This window comes from Sturnus vulgaris, chromosome 3, assembly GCF_052056855.1.
Source record: "Sturnus vulgaris isolate bStuVul1 chromosome 3, bStuVul1.hap1, whole genome shotgun sequence".
NCBI classification, from domain to species: domain Eukaryota; kingdom Metazoa; phylum Chordata; class Aves; order Passeriformes; family Sturnidae; genus Sturnus; species Sturnus vulgaris.
The window spans coordinates 41,141,009-41,161,605 of record NC_142245.1 but is presented as its reverse complement, the minus strand read 5'-3'; the positions used below and the strand labels follow the sequence as shown (position 1 = coordinate 41,161,605).

General features: G+C 39.0%; 1 protein-coding gene across 3 annotated transcripts in view; it reads left to right on the top strand.

Moving 5' to 3' along the window:
• The window catches only part of RPS6KA2 (ribosomal protein S6 kinase A2), a 262,329-nt gene that overhangs the window by 185,708 nt on the left and 56,024 nt on the right, over positions 1-20,597 (top strand). For all 3 annotated transcript variants that reach the window (XM_088161421.1, XM_088161422.1, XM_014875797.2), the window contains 3 exons: positions 8,971-9,051; positions 9,835-9,914; positions 12,415-12,521. In XM_088161421.1, the coding sequence (XP_088017547.1) occupies positions 8,971-9,051; positions 9,835-9,914; positions 12,415-12,521 (268 nt within the window). The remainder of the gene's footprint in view (positions 1-8,970; positions 9,052-9,834; positions 9,915-12,414; positions 12,522-20,597) is intronic.

The following is a 20,597-nucleotide window of genomic DNA, read 5'->3' as shown; positions in this document are numbered from 1 at the left end:
CCTGCACTTTGATGTCCTTTAAATATTTGTCTTCTATATAGGTTTTGTAAATGCTTATCTGTTCAAATTTGGTTTCATTATGGATATAATAAGCTCTCCAATGTAAAATGTCAATGTCATACAGCTAGGTACTATATTGATCCTTGTATATTATCATAAGAAAGAAGTATTTGCAACATTTAGAAGTACTGTTTTGTATTTTTGTTTTTACATGGTGTTCCCAGCACAAAGCAAGCAACTTCCAGAGCAAAGTTTTGAGGAAGCCTGAAAGAGTTTCACTCTGTGTGTGTGTGTGAGTGTGGTTTGCTAGCAGTCAGTGGAAGGACTGTCACAGGGCTGGGTGGTCCCAGAGGGGCTGCATTGTCCCTCTGCCTTACCCACAGCTATCACCCACAGGGTGACAGCCTTAGGGATCAAAGATTATTGATGAGGCTATCTGAGACCACAGAATTAAAAGCACTGTGTGGAAACTAAACTGCTCGTGGTTGTTCATAGGATTTTCAAGTTCACTTCCAATATGAATTTTTGGTTTCTGATATTTTTTCCACTTTTGTGGAATGTTCTGATATAATACTATGGGCATTAATCCCGCTATAAATGCTGTGTTTCAGACAGCCTTCCAAACACTTGTGCATAATAATGAAATCTAGATTTCTTTTTTCCATTTTAAGATGTCCTTTATTGAGGTGGAGTCACTGCAGCAAAGTAGCACATAGTAAAAATGCAGTCTCATTCCCCTGCAGTCACGGCAGACTGGTTTCTTACTAAATAGTTATTTAAACTTTTCTGTTCAGTTTCGTTTTAAAATGTGTCAGTGAGGAGGTTCCAATCCCAAGCCCTTGCTCTGCTCTGTAGGGGTTCATGCAGTTACAGTTTGCCCAACATAGCCTACATTTCCTCTTTCTCTGTTTCACTTGCCTCCTCCTATTTATATTAATTTCTTTCCTTTTATTTTGATAAATAAGTCTTTTTCTTCCATGTTTATATCCTTTAAATATTTATCTGCTCTCCTCCTGCCTCCCTGTAGTCATTGCTCAGTACCGTTTATGTTTGGATTTTGGCAGTTACTCAGTAACACGGGGAAAAAAATATTTCCTTTTCAATTAGGTATTCTTTTAGAGCTCAAGCAGCTACATATATTTTTAGAGCTGTATATAGGCACTGAGATGTAGACGGTGGGATCCTATTAATGTCAACAGTGGTTTTACTATTGACTGTTTTAAGGCCATGATTTCACCCAGAAACTCTCTGAACTTAGTCATATCTTCCACAACACTCCCTATACGGTAGTGGAGTCCAGGCTGAAAATCAGTTCACAATTGTTTGAGGACTGTGTTTCTCATCTCAAAAGAGAAAACAATAAATCAGCCTTTTGTTGTTGTTGTCAGTGTGACCAAGGCTTGCTGATCGCAAAGCTTTTAATGAGCACGTTGATAACAGTGAGAGACCAGGCTTTTTCTTATGCTCTAATTTAGGAAATGACCTTGCCTTGACTTCACACCCTGCTTGCTGGTGGCACTGGAGGCTTCTTCAGTGACAGACAGCCGTCTTGCAGATGCTTTTTATTTTTATGAGACAAGCATATCAGCAGAGCTATATTAAGTATGTCTGCATCACGTCAGGTCCTGGGCAAAGCAGAGATTTGTTTTGTCTGAATGTTAACATTAAATGCCACCATTTTACTGAACTATTTAAATTCTGAATTCCTGTTTGTTTTGAGTGCAGGTAGCATGGAGGGCTGGGTTGCAGGTAACCTGATAAACTTCATCCTGTGTGGTTTACAAATAGAATTTGTCTCAGGGCTTCATATGTTCTAAATGAAGTGTGTCCTCAATGTTGGATGATAAGCCACTCTCCCAGCTTCCTTAGTGATGCCTTAAGTATACTAGTTACTTGTTTCAGAAACCAAATTTTTTGCAATTCAGTAACTGAAACGCTCATCCAAAAACTTTTGTTAGAACAAGTCAGATTGGACTGGCTCTGTGTTTACCACATCCAAGCAGCCTAATGGAAGGAGTGTTTAGAGTGAGAAGTCAGCACAGTGCAGTTGTGGTCAGGACAGCTTAGGGAGAATGTTAACATTTGCCTCGTGTCCCATGACCAAATCCATCCAAACCCTCCCTTCTGAGAAATGAACCTCTCACTGTCCAGCCACTGGCTCACATTACTCACATCAAACTAAGCTGGTAACTCCAAGTAGGACAATCACAAAAACATCACTTCATAACTTTGTATGTTTACCCTAAACCTGGAAGACATAGGGGTTCTGTTTGAAAACTTCCTGATGGGTTTTTTATTATTCCATCTTCTGAATTTATGTTACAACTGATAAAGGAAAGATGAGTTTCTGATAAGAGTGTCCATCCACAGGAACAGGACAGTTGAGGGAAATTTTGTTTCCTAAAACATCAGTATTAAGCATTTCACCAGAATTCTTTGGTTTGATTGTGTATCTTTTTAAACAATTTTATAGTTGTACATTATAATTAGAGTTAAGAAAGAGGAGATAAAAAATAAAATTCTTAACAAAGAGTACTTTGATGCAGCCAAAATAATTTTTTTCAATTTAATTTTGGCAAACTTGTTGAATTTAGGATTTATGTTCCAACTTAGAGAACAAAAACCCACAGCAAAGACATCTTTGAAAATATTCAAAATTACAAGTTTCAAACAGGTCTACAGAAAACATTTACTAGGATTACTTCAGCCTATGACTAAAAGCGCCCTGGTGGCAAATGACAGCATCCCAGTCCATACATTCTACACAGAGAGGAAATACCACATTTCCTCTCCTTCCAGGAATTCTCACTTAATATTTTATAAAAGATTATTGGTCTCATCCTTAAAAATCTGAACTGGACCAGGCAGAAGGTTTCATACCATGCTATTAAACAGAATAGTAGGGGCTCATATAACAAAAGAGAAGGGACTTGGATGGGCTTTAAATCACTCTCACACAGGGGCACTTTGGCCTGTGTTGGTGTGCCAAGAACTCCTGGAGAGATCCTGTGCCACCCTCACTCCCTTTCACCTCTGCCAGGCTTTGCAAGTGAATTAGCCATTTCTCAAAGGTTCTGAAGGAGAAGAAATGCCCCTTTCAGCACAACTAGCTTTTTAGACCTGGAGAGGCGGAATAAAGGGAACATTTTTTTTTCCTGTAGAAGGCTGGCATAAGAGGAAATATCTCTGCATTTTCACCCCTGAGCCAGTGTTCATTCCTCATACTTTTCAATCGTAAAAGCTGTATTTTTGCCTTTGATGATAAGCTGCAGAAAGTATTTGTGATGAATACCAAACCACAGACAGCTTTCACAATTCACAATAAGGTGATGCACAAACTTTATTCAGCTCTCCCTGTAAAACCCACCAAGCAGGTGTGTTTTCAGAGCAAAGAGCAGCAGTGCTTGATTAAAACATGCTGGGCTTCAAGCTTAAAGGGAAGTGGAGAAACTCATTACCCTGAGAGACCCAGCAGTTCCTGGATGTCTGGATCATCTCCATCTCAAGCAGGACAAGAAAAAAATAACTTATTCATTGCTTCTGTTGGCTTAGCAACATCTCCATAGCAAAACACAAGGCAGACACTCATTTGATACTGGAATGCCCCATGGATAGGAAATATGAATCTTGGTGCTGTCTCTTCTTTGCAGCTGCATGTGAGTTAACCAGCACTGCAGCAGGGCAGGAGCTGCAAGGGAGAAAAGAGTCTTCCAGGAAATATGAAAGAAGTTTGATGGAAAAAAAAATCATCCCTCTTTAGACTGTATTTAAGAGTAGGACTGAGTCATATGTCCTGGTCATTCTTTGTGTTATTGGTTTCTTGTATGCTGGAACTAAATTTTAAATACCTGTTTAGTATGGGGAGAAATGGCCAACTGTTTCATATATGTTTTAAACAACTTTTCTTTATTGAAAAACTATATGAAACCAGTTTCTTCTTTCAGTTCAGCATAACTTCCAGTGCTGCTGATGAATAGTGTTTACTGAGACCTCTGAATTCTAAGGCCAGCTTTCTTATTAATTTGTCATTTTGAAATTGTGCCCATTCCTAGAGCATAGGTAATTATTACCTGTCAATAAGAGTTAGTACTGAAATTGTTATTGCCTGCAGTAGTAGTAATAATAATAGAAAAAAATAGTTACAAGTCCCATTTCAGTACAACTGAAGCAAATGAAATATAGGAGTATGTAACACTCAAATTCAAGAAACAAATACTTTATTGATGATTTCACAGGACATCACATCCACTAAGGTAAATTAGTTTAAATCAAACATATGGTTTCCACAAAAAGAAAAAAAAGTTCCAGATGCAATTCTGTAGAGGTGTTGAAGACTTTCAGTTTTGCACAAGTTGTGAACAGATGTTTTTCCACCTGTAGGTTTTGGATTTTTAGAGGAAGTTCCCTTCTAGCAGATGGCAGCTTTCTTTTCTCTTCATCAAGCTGTTTATTGAGTCTGGTTTTTATTCATTTAGTTAGAACTGATTTATGAAGTTGTGAGGGGTGTAATTCTGACTTTGCTGGTGATGTACATCACCATAGGATTTGGCTTATTGGATACCCTTTCACATCCACAGCTTACAGACCTTTTTGGGAAACAGCTTCACCTGGGATCTATGCATAAGCACATCTGTGGATATTCAGTGATCCAGTTCTGCTTAAAAGTACACAAAATTTGAAATTTCACCTCTGCATAAGGACATAAGATTTATGTGTTCTTCTGGTTGATCTGTCAGTCAGTATTTCTCTAATGGTGGGGTTGAGCCCAACAGCTAATTTCAGCCAAAAATCTAAAACACGCTTAATCTCCTGCAGCATCTGTGGATTTCTTTGGTCAAGAAGAGAGATCCAAGTTGGTGCCCCAGTGAGGAAACAGCAGGATGTTGCAGCTTCCAGAGGCTCCATGTTTTGGAGGCTCCAGAGGTTAGGAAGGAGGCAACTAGGCAGCACCCTCAGCTCACCTGGCTGCTCCTTGCTGGGAAGGCTGTGAGGAACACATGGCAAAGGCTCAGGTTACTGGTCTGAGGATTTATTTTCAGCAGAGTTTGTATGTCCTAGAAGCCATGTTTGCTCCTGAAAAGTTCCATGTGATTTTTAATTTTTTTTTTCTTTAGCATCAGACTTCATCAATCTCTTCTTTAATTCTCTTTGTTGGAAAATTGAGCAGAGGTACTTCAGAGAGCTATTGCGAGATTTAATTAACTTTTACAAACAAAGAGAATAATTAATGGGTGATAACGGTTATAAATCAAGTTCAATACTAAAATGTAGTATTGATTTAGAGACATCTCTCATTCCAAATCTCAACATCGGAGCGTCAAGGCTACTTTAAAATACAACAAACAGAGGCAACTCTTTGATTTCTTAAAAGCCAAATGTGTTGTTTCATGTGGAAGGGGAAGAAAAAAAAAGAGAGAAAAAAAGGAGAAGGGGAGAGAGATAAAATGACCTCCCCCAGATCCAGGACTCCTAAAACCCAGTCTACATTCTTACTGATTTTTCAGAGTGCCCTTCTACAAAGCAGTGTCTCCTGCTCTGTAGATCTGATTTTTTACCTTTGCTGCAGAAGCATAGGGCTCAGTGGTAAAGCTATGGTAAAATGGCTCTTTCCCCATCTCTAAAAGGTTCCATGTTGTGGGCCACAAAGGACCTTTCTTCTAGAAAAATAACCTTCACAGAATGATATGCATTTCAAAAGAAAAGCACATGAAGTCCCTATGTGACATTATTGGCATGCTTCTGCATCCAGTGTGTCAACAGGATGCTTTTCTGTTTTTCTTTGTGTTGTAATAATGCTCTGCTGATGAAGGTGCAACATCAAAGGCTGCTCTTCAGAGAGGATTTGAGTTTAGTACTGTGTGGGAAAAAAACACAGTAAAGCAAATAGTATTTCCAAGCAGAACCACCGAAATGAGACTTTTAGACAGCCTGTATTTCTCCATATCTCAGGTAGTTAGGCACCACACATGTACTTTGTCTTCTGGGCACAGGCAGTGTGGATTTGAATTTAGAATTTAGTTCTCTTCTTTTGCCTACAACAGACACTGTTAAAAACAGATTAAAATAGCAGCAATAGAATTGGAAAGGATGTTGCAGAGAGTTTTATGTATATATTCTATTTTCATTATCTTTTTTGTGTTCCTGTGCTATGTGAAGAATTTGAAATTGAGTTGCAAGTTCCTAAGCCTGAGTCCTATTTTGCTTTTGTTCCACTTGAGGCAAAGTGCTGAGTTTTAAAGAAGTGAGGAAGGTAATGAAATAAATTTAAAGCCATCATTTTGTTGATTTATTTCTCCTGCTGCAATACTTTTTGATGCTGATTTAATTAACTTAGCTTATAGCTCCCCTTGTTCTTGCTTTATTTATTAATTAATTAATGCTCTACTCCTGGTTAAGCAGTGACATTTCTTATTGAAAGGTCATTTTGAAAGGTAGGGATGAGCAAATAATTTATAATCAATAGTACTTTTTGACAAACATCTCTGGGCAGATTGTGAAATCTTTGACCTTATTTGTGTATTTTCTGCATGTTTCTTCCTGCAGAAACAGCTTTCTGTAAGTGGCAAATGCTTTTGTCACACTTGCAGGGGGATTTCTCTCCCTAATGTTTCAGGTCAGGGAATTCAGCAGCACTTTGGTTAAAATTGTCAAAAAGGACAAAAAAAATGAGAAAAAGTCACTAAGACAGCAAACCTATCATCTGACAACCCATTCCTAGTTTAAAAAAATTTAAGCTTTCAAACACCAATTTCAGCCTGGTGACATCAAGAAGACAGTTTCCAAAATCACTGGGAGAGACTGACCTGCTCAGAGGCACCCAAATAACCAGGTGCTGTGCTGAGTCAGCAGATATTCACACTGGCACTCTGCTGTTTGTCACCTTTGCTTGCCAGCACAGTGCCCCTGGCCAAGGCAGGCCCCTAAGATGTCTGTAATACACACTGTCATGCTGGATCTCTCTCTGCATCCGATTTTAAAGAGGAAAGCTGTGAGTGGAAAATGATCTGCCATGGGAGCACTAATTTAGAGCATCTGTACCCTGACAGGACCCAGCTGGCACCAAGGGAAGCATGGTGGGGCACCAGGGAGCAGGGCAGAGCCCATCCCACTGCCACCACCCTCATTAGTGCTCTTGCCACCAAAGGGTGCCTGAGGGCTCCTGGGCTAGCCCACGCCATATGAGGACAGCAGTGCCCACGCAGGGACAATCTGTGATGCTGCTCAGCCTCCAGCTTCACAAGCCTGATTCCTACTCCCAAAAGACGGGTTTCCAGGAGGAGATGCAGCCCCATAAAGCAGCAGCTACAGGTTCAGGGTGGTTACAGGGCTGGAGAGTGAGATGTCTTCTGTGGAGACATCACCTTCTCTTTAATTCTGGTGTGCATGTGGGGAGAAGGGTCCACACCCAGTAACCACCACAGCAGCAAGCAGGGCACAGGGCTTTGGCAAAGCACTGAGCTGCACAGCTGGGACTTTGCCTATGGAGAGGTTAAAGTGATGGGTGGAGGAGGGTGTGCTGCTGTTCTGACAGCCTGTTCTCACAACTCTGCAGTGCAAATGCAGGTAGACACTTTGTTAGGCTGCCTAACAAAGCTTAATGGCAAATGTCCCATGTAGAGTGTTCAGCAATGCCCACCTCTCCAGCACGAATTCCCACATAGGATCATCTCTGATGGACAGCACAAGAAACGGTCTGTCTTCACATGGGTTAAGCATTTTGTGAGTGTAGGATGTGTGATTTTTACTTGTGAGATGAGATTACAATTTTGCTATTCCCTTTATTTTGAATTTATCTACAAGTTGTCTTAGGTTGAACAAGCTAGTAAAGCTCATGTCACTATTGGCCTAAGCAAAGCATCAAAATAGCAAGAAACCCAAGTATGTCACCAGTACTATTTAAGGTTTTCAGATCAGCTGGTCTGGATGTATTTCTGTGCATCAGTTTTTGAAGTACAGTGATAGATGGGGGTTTTGTTATGGTATGTTCCTTACTTGGGTGCTGAGAGTGCTCAGCTTCTAAACAGCTCCACAACACATGCCTGCAGGGAGAGTCTGACTGAGATCTCAGGCTTTGCTACCTGAAATAGTTTCATAATATCTCTTGTAGGTGTTTTCATCTGAAAAGTGTACTGGCATTGTGAAGAGAAAGAAGAAAATGCCAATACTTGCAATAAAATAGTGATTGACTGAAAAATGCATCTTTAGGGTCAAGATTTGATAACATGGGGACTTGAATCCTCCTCAGTGTCTGAATATTCTGCTAAATGGCTTTGGTATAAAATCTTCAGCATTATTTTTGTTTAGCTTGAGCTCAGCTCACCTCTGAATTATTATTTCCCTTACTCTTTATTAATCTCAACCACAAAAAGTATTTTTCTTACTGCTTTCACACAATAAAGTTATCTCTACACATTAAAAAAATTATTTACAATTTTTTTTTTTAATTTTTCTTTATTACTGATTGTTTGGGTGGTGGTTTAGTGGAAGTTTTGAGTATTGTATATATAGATCACTTCCAGAAAGTGCTATTCAGTGATACGTCATAAATTCTGCTAGCATCAGCAAAACAAATTAATTAATTTATTTGAACACGATTAATCTGACTTGCTCTGGGACTGGTACATTCTGTTTCATCTTAAATGAAGTAATTAATTTTGTGTAGCTTTCATTTTCACATTAACATCCTCTTCTGTGAAGTGTAATTGCCTTCTTGTAGTTTGCAATACTGTGGTCATTCTAGTTAGGGCAGCTCTCTACAGGGAAAGACACAGAACCTTCCTGGAGAACTTACTACACAGACCAGACAGTCAGAAATAGAGGACACTGGAGTGGTCTGCTTTCCTAAGGTCATAAAAGCCATCAGCAGAGTGAGAATCAGAATCCAGATTGCCAGAACCTTATTCCAGTACTGTATCCAGTGGCCATTCTGCCTCTTAATATATCACTGTTCTTATTGTTCTTTCTTTATAGTTCGGGATCGGGTACGATCTAAGATGGAGAGAGATATTTTGGCAGAAGTGAACCATCCTTTCATAGTCAAGCTTCATTATGGTAACTATAATAAAATATAATTCATGTTTGTTCTTAAATTGGTTGGGGAATTGTGATTAGATGTGTTACATTTCCATGCAGATACTCCTTGCCTACTTATGAATCTGTTTCTAACAAAGTCATAGAGGCTACCTGTATGAAATTCTTCCTTTGTGCTAAAGGAGACATCCAGTATTTGTAAGTTTCAGCTATTCCTCTATCAAAATAAATTTGGTTTATAGTCTGATGTGGTAGGTAGTGCTAGTGAATTTACGTCTGCCAACCCCTTACCTGCTGTCAGGTATTGTTTAGAAAGACAGAGAAATTAAATAAAAATGGGGTTTAATAATCAGTACCAGTCTAAATTTGTATACATGTGTACATGAATGTGGTGTCTTGCTGGAGCTGCCTCCTGCCACCCCAACCTCATTACTACTGTTATGGGTGTTCTGAGGACATTTGGGTATGTGGGCTCTCATCTCACACAAACGTGGGAACTTCTCTCTATGCTTGCTCTTGATGACTCCTGATACTTTGTGGAGTGGGAAACACTGATAACTCAGCTGCTTAGCATGGAAATGAATGTATTAGTAATGTACTGCTGTCTCTCAACTGACACTATTTTTTTTCATAGCCTAAGCTCAATTGCTAAGTTCTATACAGAAATGGTTTTTGTGGTTCTCAAAGTTTTGAAGTGACAGTGAAGCAGTGGCATGAATGATACACTGCTAGTCAACAGGATGTACTCGCTGGGGACTTTATCTTGATTCAAACTTCCAACATCTCCATTCTTTTCTAATGCAGCATTTCAAACAGAGGGAAAGTTGTATCTAATACTAGATTTCCTGCGGGGAGGGGACCTTTTCACCAGACTCTCCAAAGAGGTAAGCTGATAGATCTTTAACTCAGAAATTAAAGACTGTCTTGTATTTTCAGAACTCAGATTGAGTTCGTGGGAATGCAAAAATAGCCTTGGGAATATTCATATATGTATGTAATGGAGCTATTTCATCTTGCATGGTTAAGTGGATTCTTGATAATTGTATTTTAATTATGCCAGAGGTAATGCAGCAGATACCACGTAGGCATCGCTGCCAGAGAAAACTGCAACACTGCTAAGCCATTCCCATAGCAAAATATCCCCAGACTCAAAGCTTTCTGAGTGTCTTGGATGTGATGAGACCCACTCTGAGAAATCAGTCCCTAATACATTTTGCCCTCGGGATGAGCACAGAGCCACTGGAAAAACACAAACACTGCCAGCAGAGGGAAGGGATGGCCATGGGTCAGGGCCAGCCCCTGCAGCTGCTGGGAGCGGATCAAGGGCCACGCACCAGCCCGGACATGGGAGATGGACTATCACAGCTCTGCTGCTCTTTTTGGGTTTGGGGAGCTACTGATGGACTAAGAAAGCTGTGAAAACAGTATTTTCCTCTCCCCACCCCTGCCGTTCAATTCCTGATTCAGTGACATGCTGCAGGATGCTGTGTGCACTGCAACTGGGGATCCCAAGTGTTTGCTTTTAAAGCTTGTTTGCTAATGCAAGAAGACATTGGTAACAAGTTAATTGCACTGCTGAGTAATGATCCTTGTACAAATATTCAGTCCCTGGAAGCAGTTATTTTTAATATGAAGAAAAATATTTTAAAAATTTAAATTGAAAATGTCCTTCTGCTATTGTCATGAGATGGAGCTTTATTAGCAAGGCAGCGCTGCCATCTCAGCAAGGGCCTCTCTGGTTTCATGGAAGAAGAAAATGTGGCTCTTGCCTAAGAGGACAGGACTCTGTTCTGCACAGCCAGGGAATTCAAAAGTGGAAGACAACAGGTCAGACTTTGTCCTTCTTTAAAGATTCGTCTTTTCCCCAAAGCATGTCCAGGGCAATTCACCAACTCCTGTGCTGTATACCATCATTAACAAATCATTAAGCTGACAAGAAATTTTCAGTGTTTGCAGCTCACCTTTCCTGACTATACTTTGCACCTGTTTAGGGGCAAGGTATTGCAAGGAAAGAAGTTCTGGGAAAACTTGGATTGTTTGCAATTTGTTGTAATCGATTTGGTTGAAAGGTATTGATTTCAATGGACTTTCAGTCAGATCCCTTATACATATATTGCATGCATGCATGCAGAGCTTCCCTATTTCTTGCTCTGTCTTTTTGAGATATCTGACTTTAACTAGGTATATATGTATAGATTAGACTTTTCCTGGATGCTATTGATTTAATTTCTTGCCTACGTTATTTATTTTAAATCTTATAAGTAATTTAAATCTCTTTTAAAATTAATGTATTTTTTACATGCAATACAATTAAATTTGAGAGCTTTTGCTTGTGTATTTATTTGTTATTTTCCTTGTATTTTTATTTCTAGCCTATGCAGTAAAATTCTTAATTAAATTATGTGACATCTGTTCTCTGAATCATCTATTTTTTTCTCTTAGCTGTCTGGAACTTCTCAAAGCAGTCAGATATTTTGGCTACCCCTTTTTGAGAGCAGAGACTTAATTTTAAAATTAAGCTCTGCAACTTCTACTGTAGAATTTACATTTACATATGACAAGTAAATTTGTATTGAGCTGACTCATTTTACTTCTGTCATGCATAATCACACTTGTGTACCCAATATATCAGCTTCTTTTTCTGCATTATTATCTCTGTGCATATTGAAATTTAATTAAAGAGAACATCTCAGATATAATGGAAGTTGAACCAAAGGGGTTTCCTGCCCTCTGAGTTTTTCAGAGCTTATTGGATTTTTGATTACAAAAGTTTCTTCTCACCTAAAACACAGCTTTCAGTGTTAGCAATATCCATATCAGCACCATTGGCACCAACATCACTGGTTAGGGCACCTGCACTGATATTCCTTGAACCTCCAAGACATGAGGTTTTAAATCCATCTCTGATTCTCTTCATGCTGTGTATTCTGCTCAAATTTGGAAGTATTCCACTTCCCCAGAAAGGCTTCCCATGCTATTTCAGGGGATTTGGTAACCAAATTCCAAAATTATAGAAAGCTAAGGGATATGACAGCAATATGGGCTGCACTGGATGTCTTTGATTTTGCTGTTCATTTCCAAAGGCTAAGGAGTTATAATTTAGTCCTAATATTGTGACATAATGTCATCTAAACAGATCAAACAGATGAATAAGAGCAGTATGTTTTAAGGAACAGAGGTACTCGACAGATCAAGTTTTGCTTTATAGGGAGAATCTGGTAAGAATTGTTAATATCAGTTCAGACAAATTATGGAAAATTGAACCTGGTATGATGGTTCTTCCAGCACTCCCAGGTTAGACAATTCTTTCCCCGTGTCTGTTTAAGGCAAACCAGCCCACCACTGTCCAATAAATAGATGTGCTCTTCTCTTCCTTCTCTCTAGGTGATGTTTACAGAAGAGGATGTCAAGTTCTACTTAGCTGAGCTGGCCTTGGCATTAGACCACCTCCACGGTCTTGGAATTATTTACAGGGATCTAAAACCAGAAAAGTAAGTTAACCAGGAACAGTGAACTGAAACATAAATACATGAACTTTCAGGTTGCTTCTGGTCCTTGTCACGCTACTAAATGAGAAGGTGCTGGGGGCTGTGCCTTCCTTCTTCTTTGTGAGACTACACAAGACCATCACTAACAGTAGTAGGGTTTTCCTATCACACCACCTTAGCACGAGGCCAAATGTTTTGACTGTGCTCCAGTATGATGGGACCTCTGTGTGCTGGCCTTCAGCTTTGTGAATGATTTGAGTAAAGAATTCAGATCCCTGTGCCTTTAACTTCAGTGGCACTGTTCTCTGTTTGCAGCATTCAGTCTGGCCATCCCCCTGATGCAGTGTAAACCACTCAAAGCATCTCTGCTCCCAGCTCATACAGAATATGGTGTGGCACCGTTCAGTTTTACTGTAGCCATTGCTGAAAGTAAATGAGCATGTCTGAGAACTTGTGTGCCTGTTAACTCATGAGAAAAATGATAATCAGGACTTTTAAAACATTTGTATTAACTGTGCAAAATATTTTCCAAAATACTTGTTCTCACTTATATTTGCATCTATTTTTCACTCATAATGTGGTCCTAATTTTCCTTTCTTTTTTTTTATTTGCAATTCATCAGTAGAGCAAATGAAACCCTCAGTTTCACTGGGAGTGATGTGATATTGTTTTTATTCTATGCCCTTTGCATGGTGCTTTGCTGGATTCTGCTGTGACAACTCAAATCAGGCTGTAACATTCCAAAGTTCCTTTCTAATGTAATGGTCACTGGCATTTATAAAAGATAACCACTGAGGGCAGTCTGTTTGGCAATCACTTATGCTTTCAAAGTCTAACAGCAGAGCAGCATTTTCCTTCTGTGACATCAAACTGAAAAATATGCAGCTCTTTCTTCAAAATGGAGTGTTATTACTTTCACACTCACAGGCAAAACATGAGACCAAAAGTAATGGAAGGTGAATTTGTAGAAGAGAAGTTGAAGGGGAGGAGACTGTTTATCTCCATTGCAGTTCTATGTGATTTAAATTTTAAATTCAATTTTATGTTTTGGTTAGAAAAATAGTGGTAGCAGTAGTGGTACTATGTGAGTTCAACAAGGGTACATAGTAAGAGCTCTCAGTCTTTTGGGCTAGAGGACTTTTTATAGTTGACCAAATTTTCCTCTTGCCCATTTATGCAGCCATTGAGTCTTTGGCAAATAGGGGAAGCCATCCTACAGATTAAACAACCAAAGGAAGAAAAGTATGAGTTTGTTCCTGATATGAAATGCAGGTAGGCAGTGGTGACATCTCAGCTGCCACAGCCACAGGCTCTTGCATCATCTGGTTTCAATTTCATTCTGAATTGCTCATTTATCCATTCAGCATCAACAAACATACACAATAGAATAACTCCAACGGTAGATTTTCTGTTTTAAACTTTGATTCTGTTGAGCACTCGTATGAATCATGCTCTCCTTTTCTCTCTGATGTTAGATGAGGCTGATTTTTGAGATAACACATGATATAACATGAGCTTGTATATTCAGATATGTCACAACGCCATTACACTCTTAGGCACATGTTGTAATTTTTTGCTTTAGAAGAAGTTAGAAAACAAGAAGAAAATAAAGTGTATGTCAAAATTGTTCATTGTATTTGAGACACTGAGGACTGAATTTTTCTGAGCAGAAAACACTCAGCAGAAAGAGTCACTTAGCATCTCAAAAAACATCTCTCAATGACTCCAGTTGCAAGTGAGAGCACTTTATATTACTGCAGACCAAGCTGCAGTGCTTCAAATCAGGGATCAGTGAATCGAGAAATTAGAGCTCATCCAAGGAAGGAAGGTGTCACTGATTTGTCATTGTCAAATATAAGCATGTTGAAAAGGTGCAGGTGGAATCCAGTTTTCTCTGTATTTTTGTCTGATTTGGGACCAGCCATCCCCTTCACTGTACTGCTCTGCAAAAATCCCTCCCTGAGTCTTACCAGTCTGCCAACTGAGACAAAATTTCACTGGAAGAAAATAGAAAGCATCATCACGTACTGAAGACCTTTATACAGAGAGATCACTGTGTAAAGTTAAGGTGGCAGACCTCACTCTTGCATTTTCTAACTTTTGTCTATATGGTTTCTGGTCTTTGATGTACAGTTAAATGGTTTAACTGTAATGCAGTTCAATTTGGATCCAATTGACCTAGTATAAAATTAGTTTACATGAATATAACTGTTGTACAGGAAAGGGAATGACCCAGAAGTTCATATCTGGAGATAAAGCAAGGCCTCTGCCTGAAAACCATATCCTCTGAAAATAGTTCTGTAGGTGCAAAGCCTACTACAAACGTGTAGTCAGACTTAGGAGAGCAGAGCATGACAACCTATGATTTCTCTGGAACTTCAGGTTTACATTAAAGAAATAGATACAGAAGAATAAAACAATTACTCTTAAGGGGAAAAAAGAATGCTAAATTTTTGTGTTACATCTGGAAAATAATATGTTTCTAAATAAGATAATAAAAGAAAATTAGGACCATTGCAGGATGTTCTCATCCTCCCCTTGCCCCCTGGCAGGATCAAGACCACAACAGGTGTGTTGCTAGCCTAGGCTTAAAACAGCTGATGGAGAATCTGTGCTCTAGGCAGGACTGCTTGGCAGTGCTCCAGCAGATGTTTAGCTAAAATGTTGCTCTTAGTAGCTAGTTTGAAATTTCTTCACTGCCACTGCAGACCAGTGCTCCTTGTCCTGTCCTCCTAGAAGCCCCAACCTGCTTGTCCTGCTCAGCAGCAGCAGCCTCAGGGGACTGTGAGAACATCCTTTTCTTTAGATCCTCTTCTGTACCCTCAGCAATCCAGGTACTGAACTCCTCTTCACTAGTCAGTCTTCACAGGGGTTCAGTCGTTCTCATTAACCCCCTTTGTTTTCCCTTGCTTCCTCTCTCCTTTGAAGTGCAACATGCAGAATCACACACACACATCTTCAGCAGAGGCACTACCAGCATGTTTACAGCACTAGGTTTGCTCTGTCAGATTTGCATAACTGGAGATAAATTAATTAATTTGTAATTCCCCAGTTCTCTTCCTCTCTTTCTCCCTTTCTCCCCTTTATTAAAGATAGGCACTGCATTGATTTAATTGTTAAATGTTTTTGCTCTTCTTCAGAAGCTCCCAAAAGTAACTGCTGATAGGTTTGAGTTTGCTTGTGAGGTCATTCTAAAATAAAGCTCATTTGAGTTGTTTATGTTAAAAAAAAACAACAAAAAAAACCCCCACTGTTCAAACCACTTAGAAGCACCCTCAGTAGATTAAATTTTAAGGTTCATCTTTTTTTTATTTATTTTTTTTTTAAGATTCCCTGAGCAAAAAATCCATGTTAACAATTCAAAGCTATGAGTTAATTTCAAGTGCAGCTGGGAGTTGTTCTCAAGTCAGCTGTACTTACTTCAAAAAGACAAGTAATTGAGCTTTCTAGTTAAAGTCTTGTTTAGAACAAGCAGATGATTTTCTTGAATTGTTGCAGACAAATTATTCTTGAGTTGTCTTGGTGATTTCAGTGGCATCCCTTGTGGAACAAGGTATTGTTCAGTCACACTGGGAGTCACTGTGTTCTTTATGGTGAGGCACATTTTTACTTAAGAACTGCACAATCAAGCTATAAAATATGGTAAATATACCAAAGTAGAAAAATGGGAACTTATTTTAAAGTAGCATATGATGCATATGTTATTTCCATGCTGTGGTTTAAGGGTATGAGTGGCTTAGAAATAACTCTTCCATCTGAAAATGGACAAACTATGATTAATTTTTCTTTTTAGGAACCTAGATGAACCTTGAGTTCTGGAATAGGAGCTTAGGTTAACAAGGAGTGATGTAAGGCCCTCAGTTGTCTGCACAAGAGACAGTTCATATAACAGCATATAACAACTTCAGATATGTTGAACTATATAAAAGCCAAACACCCCTTTTTAATGCAGCAAGTTGCCAACCATGGCTATTGATTTATGAATGTAACTGCCCTGTATAGAGAGGGGAGATCTGACAATCAGTAAAAGACAAAGGTTTATGGTGGAAAGCTTCCACTGATGTAAGCAGTCCCTTTTTGACTTGATGGCAGAGAGGAATTTGTGTTCAGCAGGGTGAGATAGCATGGGGTCATGTGAAATAGTATGGAGTCATGCAAACACTGAAATGTCACAAAACACTGACAATTTGTGAGAATCTTCATCTCTTTAGTAGATATTTGGCTACTTCCTCTGGTACTTCCATAACAAAATGTGCAATGAAATAAAACACTCTTGATAAAGTCTCAGGTTTTATTTCTCACCTGAAAATTTGGCTGCAGTTTCTGATTAACATAAAGTGTGGGTTGAATCTTCTGCAAAACTGCTATCACTTAGAAAGAAACTTAAATCATCCGGGGGGAAAAAAAGAAAAAAAAAAAAAAGAGCCTGACGGAGAGAGGGAGGCTACAGCCAGCTCTTAAAATGCTGTTTATTGCATCGATGAGGTTACAGCAGTTGAGGGTCGTGGGTGAGCCTATAGCTGCTGGCCATAGGCAAACCGTGTGTCCTGAAGCCCAATTCTATTCATGTTACAATGCATTATATACTTTTCATTACAGAGCGTCTTAATACATGACTACCAATCAACATCATACACATTATCTTTTACATTTGCATATAGCCTATCAAAACTGCTGAAATTACCATGTTATGTTTGTGACTAGCCAATCGTTGGAGTTAGTAGTTACATGTTAAGCTTTGGGACTTGTTCTGCAGTGGAAATTTCTGAGATCTTTTCTCTACTTGCAACATTGGCTTTCTTGTTTGCCTGTGAAAATCCTTTTGTTTGGTAAAAACAATTTTTGTTTGAGGTGGATTTATCCTTTGCTCTAAGCCATAAAAACCCCTTCCAACTCACTTGCTCTTTGCCTTCTAGTTACCCAGTAAGACTGGCTCAGCAATTCTTTTCTTCTATATCAAAACTTTCTTTCATTCCTATAGAACCTTCTGTATATCTGCAAAACTCCTCCGTTAAATTCTCATCCTTCCCAACAAAAAAAAAAAAAACCAAAAAACCAAACAAAAACCCACAAAAACAAAAAGCAACCCCAGAGTTCTAGCTTTATTAAAATTGGCAGAACTTCACATTGACTTGGGGATGTTGAACCTCAAAGTGAAGCCCAGAGGACATGACTCAAAACCAAAAACAGAGAGAGAGAAACGGGAGAGAATTGTTCAGGCCTTGATTTAAGACATGATATAAAACAATACCAACCAAAGTTTTTTTCCCCCCATGTAAAGTTGCAGCAGAAAAGTTAATATGGAGTTTGCAGTCTCTGCTCTGAGACTTCTCCTTTAACTTGGACTATGTCATTCCTTGGCTACAAATTTAGCTGCCCCAGCCTCTAGCATGGAGATTTCCAGCCTTTATTTTCTCAAGGCGTACTTTTAAACTGAGGTCATGAAAGTCATTTGAATTTTTGTGGGATGATCCTGATGCTAAGATGTTCAATGATAGAATAATAGAATATCCCCAGGACAATTCCACGAGTCATAGCATGTGCCTGAGAGCGTTGTCCAAATGCTTCTTGAGCTCTGTCAGGTTTGATGCTGTGACCACTGCCCTGGGGAGCTGTTCCAGTGTCCAATCACCCTCTGTATGAAAGAACCTTTTCCTAATATCCAATCTAAACCTCCCCTGACACAACTTCAGGCCATTCCCTTGGGTTCTGTCACTGGCGAGAACAGAGCAGAGATCAGTGCCTGCCCTCCCTCTTTTCCTCATGAGAAACCTGTAGATTTTGATGAGGTCTCCCCTCAGTCTTCTCTTATCTAAGAAACACCCTTGTTTTGTGACCTTTTTTGTTCCAAGCCTACATGTGGTTCGCTTATTTATGGTGTTGTTACATTTTTCACCTAATGACTGTTATTACTGCTTTGACGATGACAGTATCCTGTAAAAGCACTCAAGCATTAGACAAAATAAATAAAAAGAAAAAACCTCCTAGCTGAAGTTTATCACTTGGAGTGATTGTAAAATAGTTTAGCGTTTAATAGTAGTCTACTTTTTTATGGTTTTAAAGATTTCAAAACATTAATTTAGATGAAAGATTATTCTGAAGCCGGAATCATATTAAGAACTACTGGGGTTTTTTTCCCCCTTTCATAGAATAATACTATCTTACTTCAGATTAGTTTATCCTGCAAACCATAGCTAAAGTAATTGTGATTGTCACAATAGAATGTCTGCCATGGATAAAAAGGATAAAAAGGATAAAAAGATGTCTGCTGTGGGATAAAAAAGGAATTGCAAGTGATAAAGATAAAGATAAAGATAAAAAGAGAGCACAGAGTATGATCAGATAACAAGTTTGCTTCTACTGCCAAGGAAAACTATTTGTTGTTGTAATTTTCATTCTTAGAAGCAGGTACTTTGTTCTTTTCTTCTTAATTTCACTCTAAGACAATTCTGTGCAACAGTTGCCTTTTTTTCCCCCTCGCTGTTAGCATATCGTTTTCTTTTTACATGAAATATAATCTTTGGCTAGTAACTGCAGCATTATTTGTGCTGCCAGATGGCAAATGTGGAGGCAGGCACCCTGATGTCCAAAGGGTGCTGCTGCCAGCAGCTGAGGGCAGGGTAGAAGGGTGATTAGGGAACATGAGACGGAGGAAGGAACTGTAGATCACGTTTTAGGGGATATAGGATACACACCCACTGGAAGCCAGGATCTATTCATTTTGCTACTCATGCAAACAGTGTGAGAAAGGGTTGCTGTATGTTTCTAACTCATGCTCAGGCAGTATTGTCAGTCTGAAAGCTCTCTTGGTGTTGCCTCTATCCCTTTAATGAGGGTAAGGTGTGCACACTTTAATCAGGGCAAAGTAAGGGAAACAAGTATTGTGTACATACTGAAGCAGCATGGATTTTCAATAGGAAATTATGAAATTTAAAACCCATTAACTGTAAAATCAGTGTTTCTGGGGGAATTTCCACAACTTTTGAATTGCATAGTTATTCACGGGGGCTTCCTGGGTGTGGCACAAAATTCTGTATGATTTCTGTGAGCTCTATTCCCCCTACTCTTTTCCCAGATCCAGGTCTGGGGAGTTCACAGATTCATGGTCACTTCCACACTGGCAGGTGTTTTATTCTGTTTTCTTCTGAAGAAGTTTAGGGGTTACAGTCAGAAAAATTCTTTTAACCATGCCTGGTATAGATCAGTACTTGAAAATGATGTGTTCAAGGAAGCCGTGGAGAAAGAGTAAAGTAAGAAAGGTAAGATGCTTTTATCGAGAAGAAAAGGCTTTAATTATTGGACTCATGGTACTGACTTAGTTGCTGGCCTTTGATGACTTGCACAATAGCTTTTTCTAAACACATGAATGACAGAAGAGCATCTTCTTTCAATTATGTTTCAGTTCAGACACAACTTTTCACAAAAGTATAGCCCATTATGTTTGGTTCGCTTCTGTTCTATTTTTCTTCCTGAATAATTAGATTAAAGTGATTCTCTAAGAGAAGAGGAATATAAAAATATCTGGCACTATGCTGGATCAGTTTGAAAAGAGAAATATACTAACTAGGGCTGAAGAAAGACCACCTTCATTACTATGACAGTTTTTATTTAGCAAAATCGTTGGACTCGATTTTCTTGAAGGTCTCTTCCAACCTAGTGATTCTATGACTCTGTGATTATTTTTTAAATTCAGTGTTCCTTCTTTTTTCCATTAAAGCTAGCACTGTTTTTTGTGAACTACAGAAATGTTAGAGTGACTTTGTGAGGAAAAAATATGTTGGCAGGTAGAAAATGTGACAACAGTTGAATTTGGCTTCCAGGCTGAATTTTCATCTGTGCTCTGGACAGAAAAAATAAGCAGATGCTGAGATACATGCAGTTAGGTGTGACTAGTCACTGTGCCTAAAAGTTTTATTTTTTTATTACTTCAGCATGAAACTTTGGACTTAATTTTAGGTCCAGTGAGTCTATGCCCTGATTATTTGTGTGCTTGCCTTTTATTGTGACAAGAACAGGAAATGTGTGGCTCCTTTTCCTGCTGGAAGCAGGATATACTCTGCAGCTGTTGGCTTTGAGCAC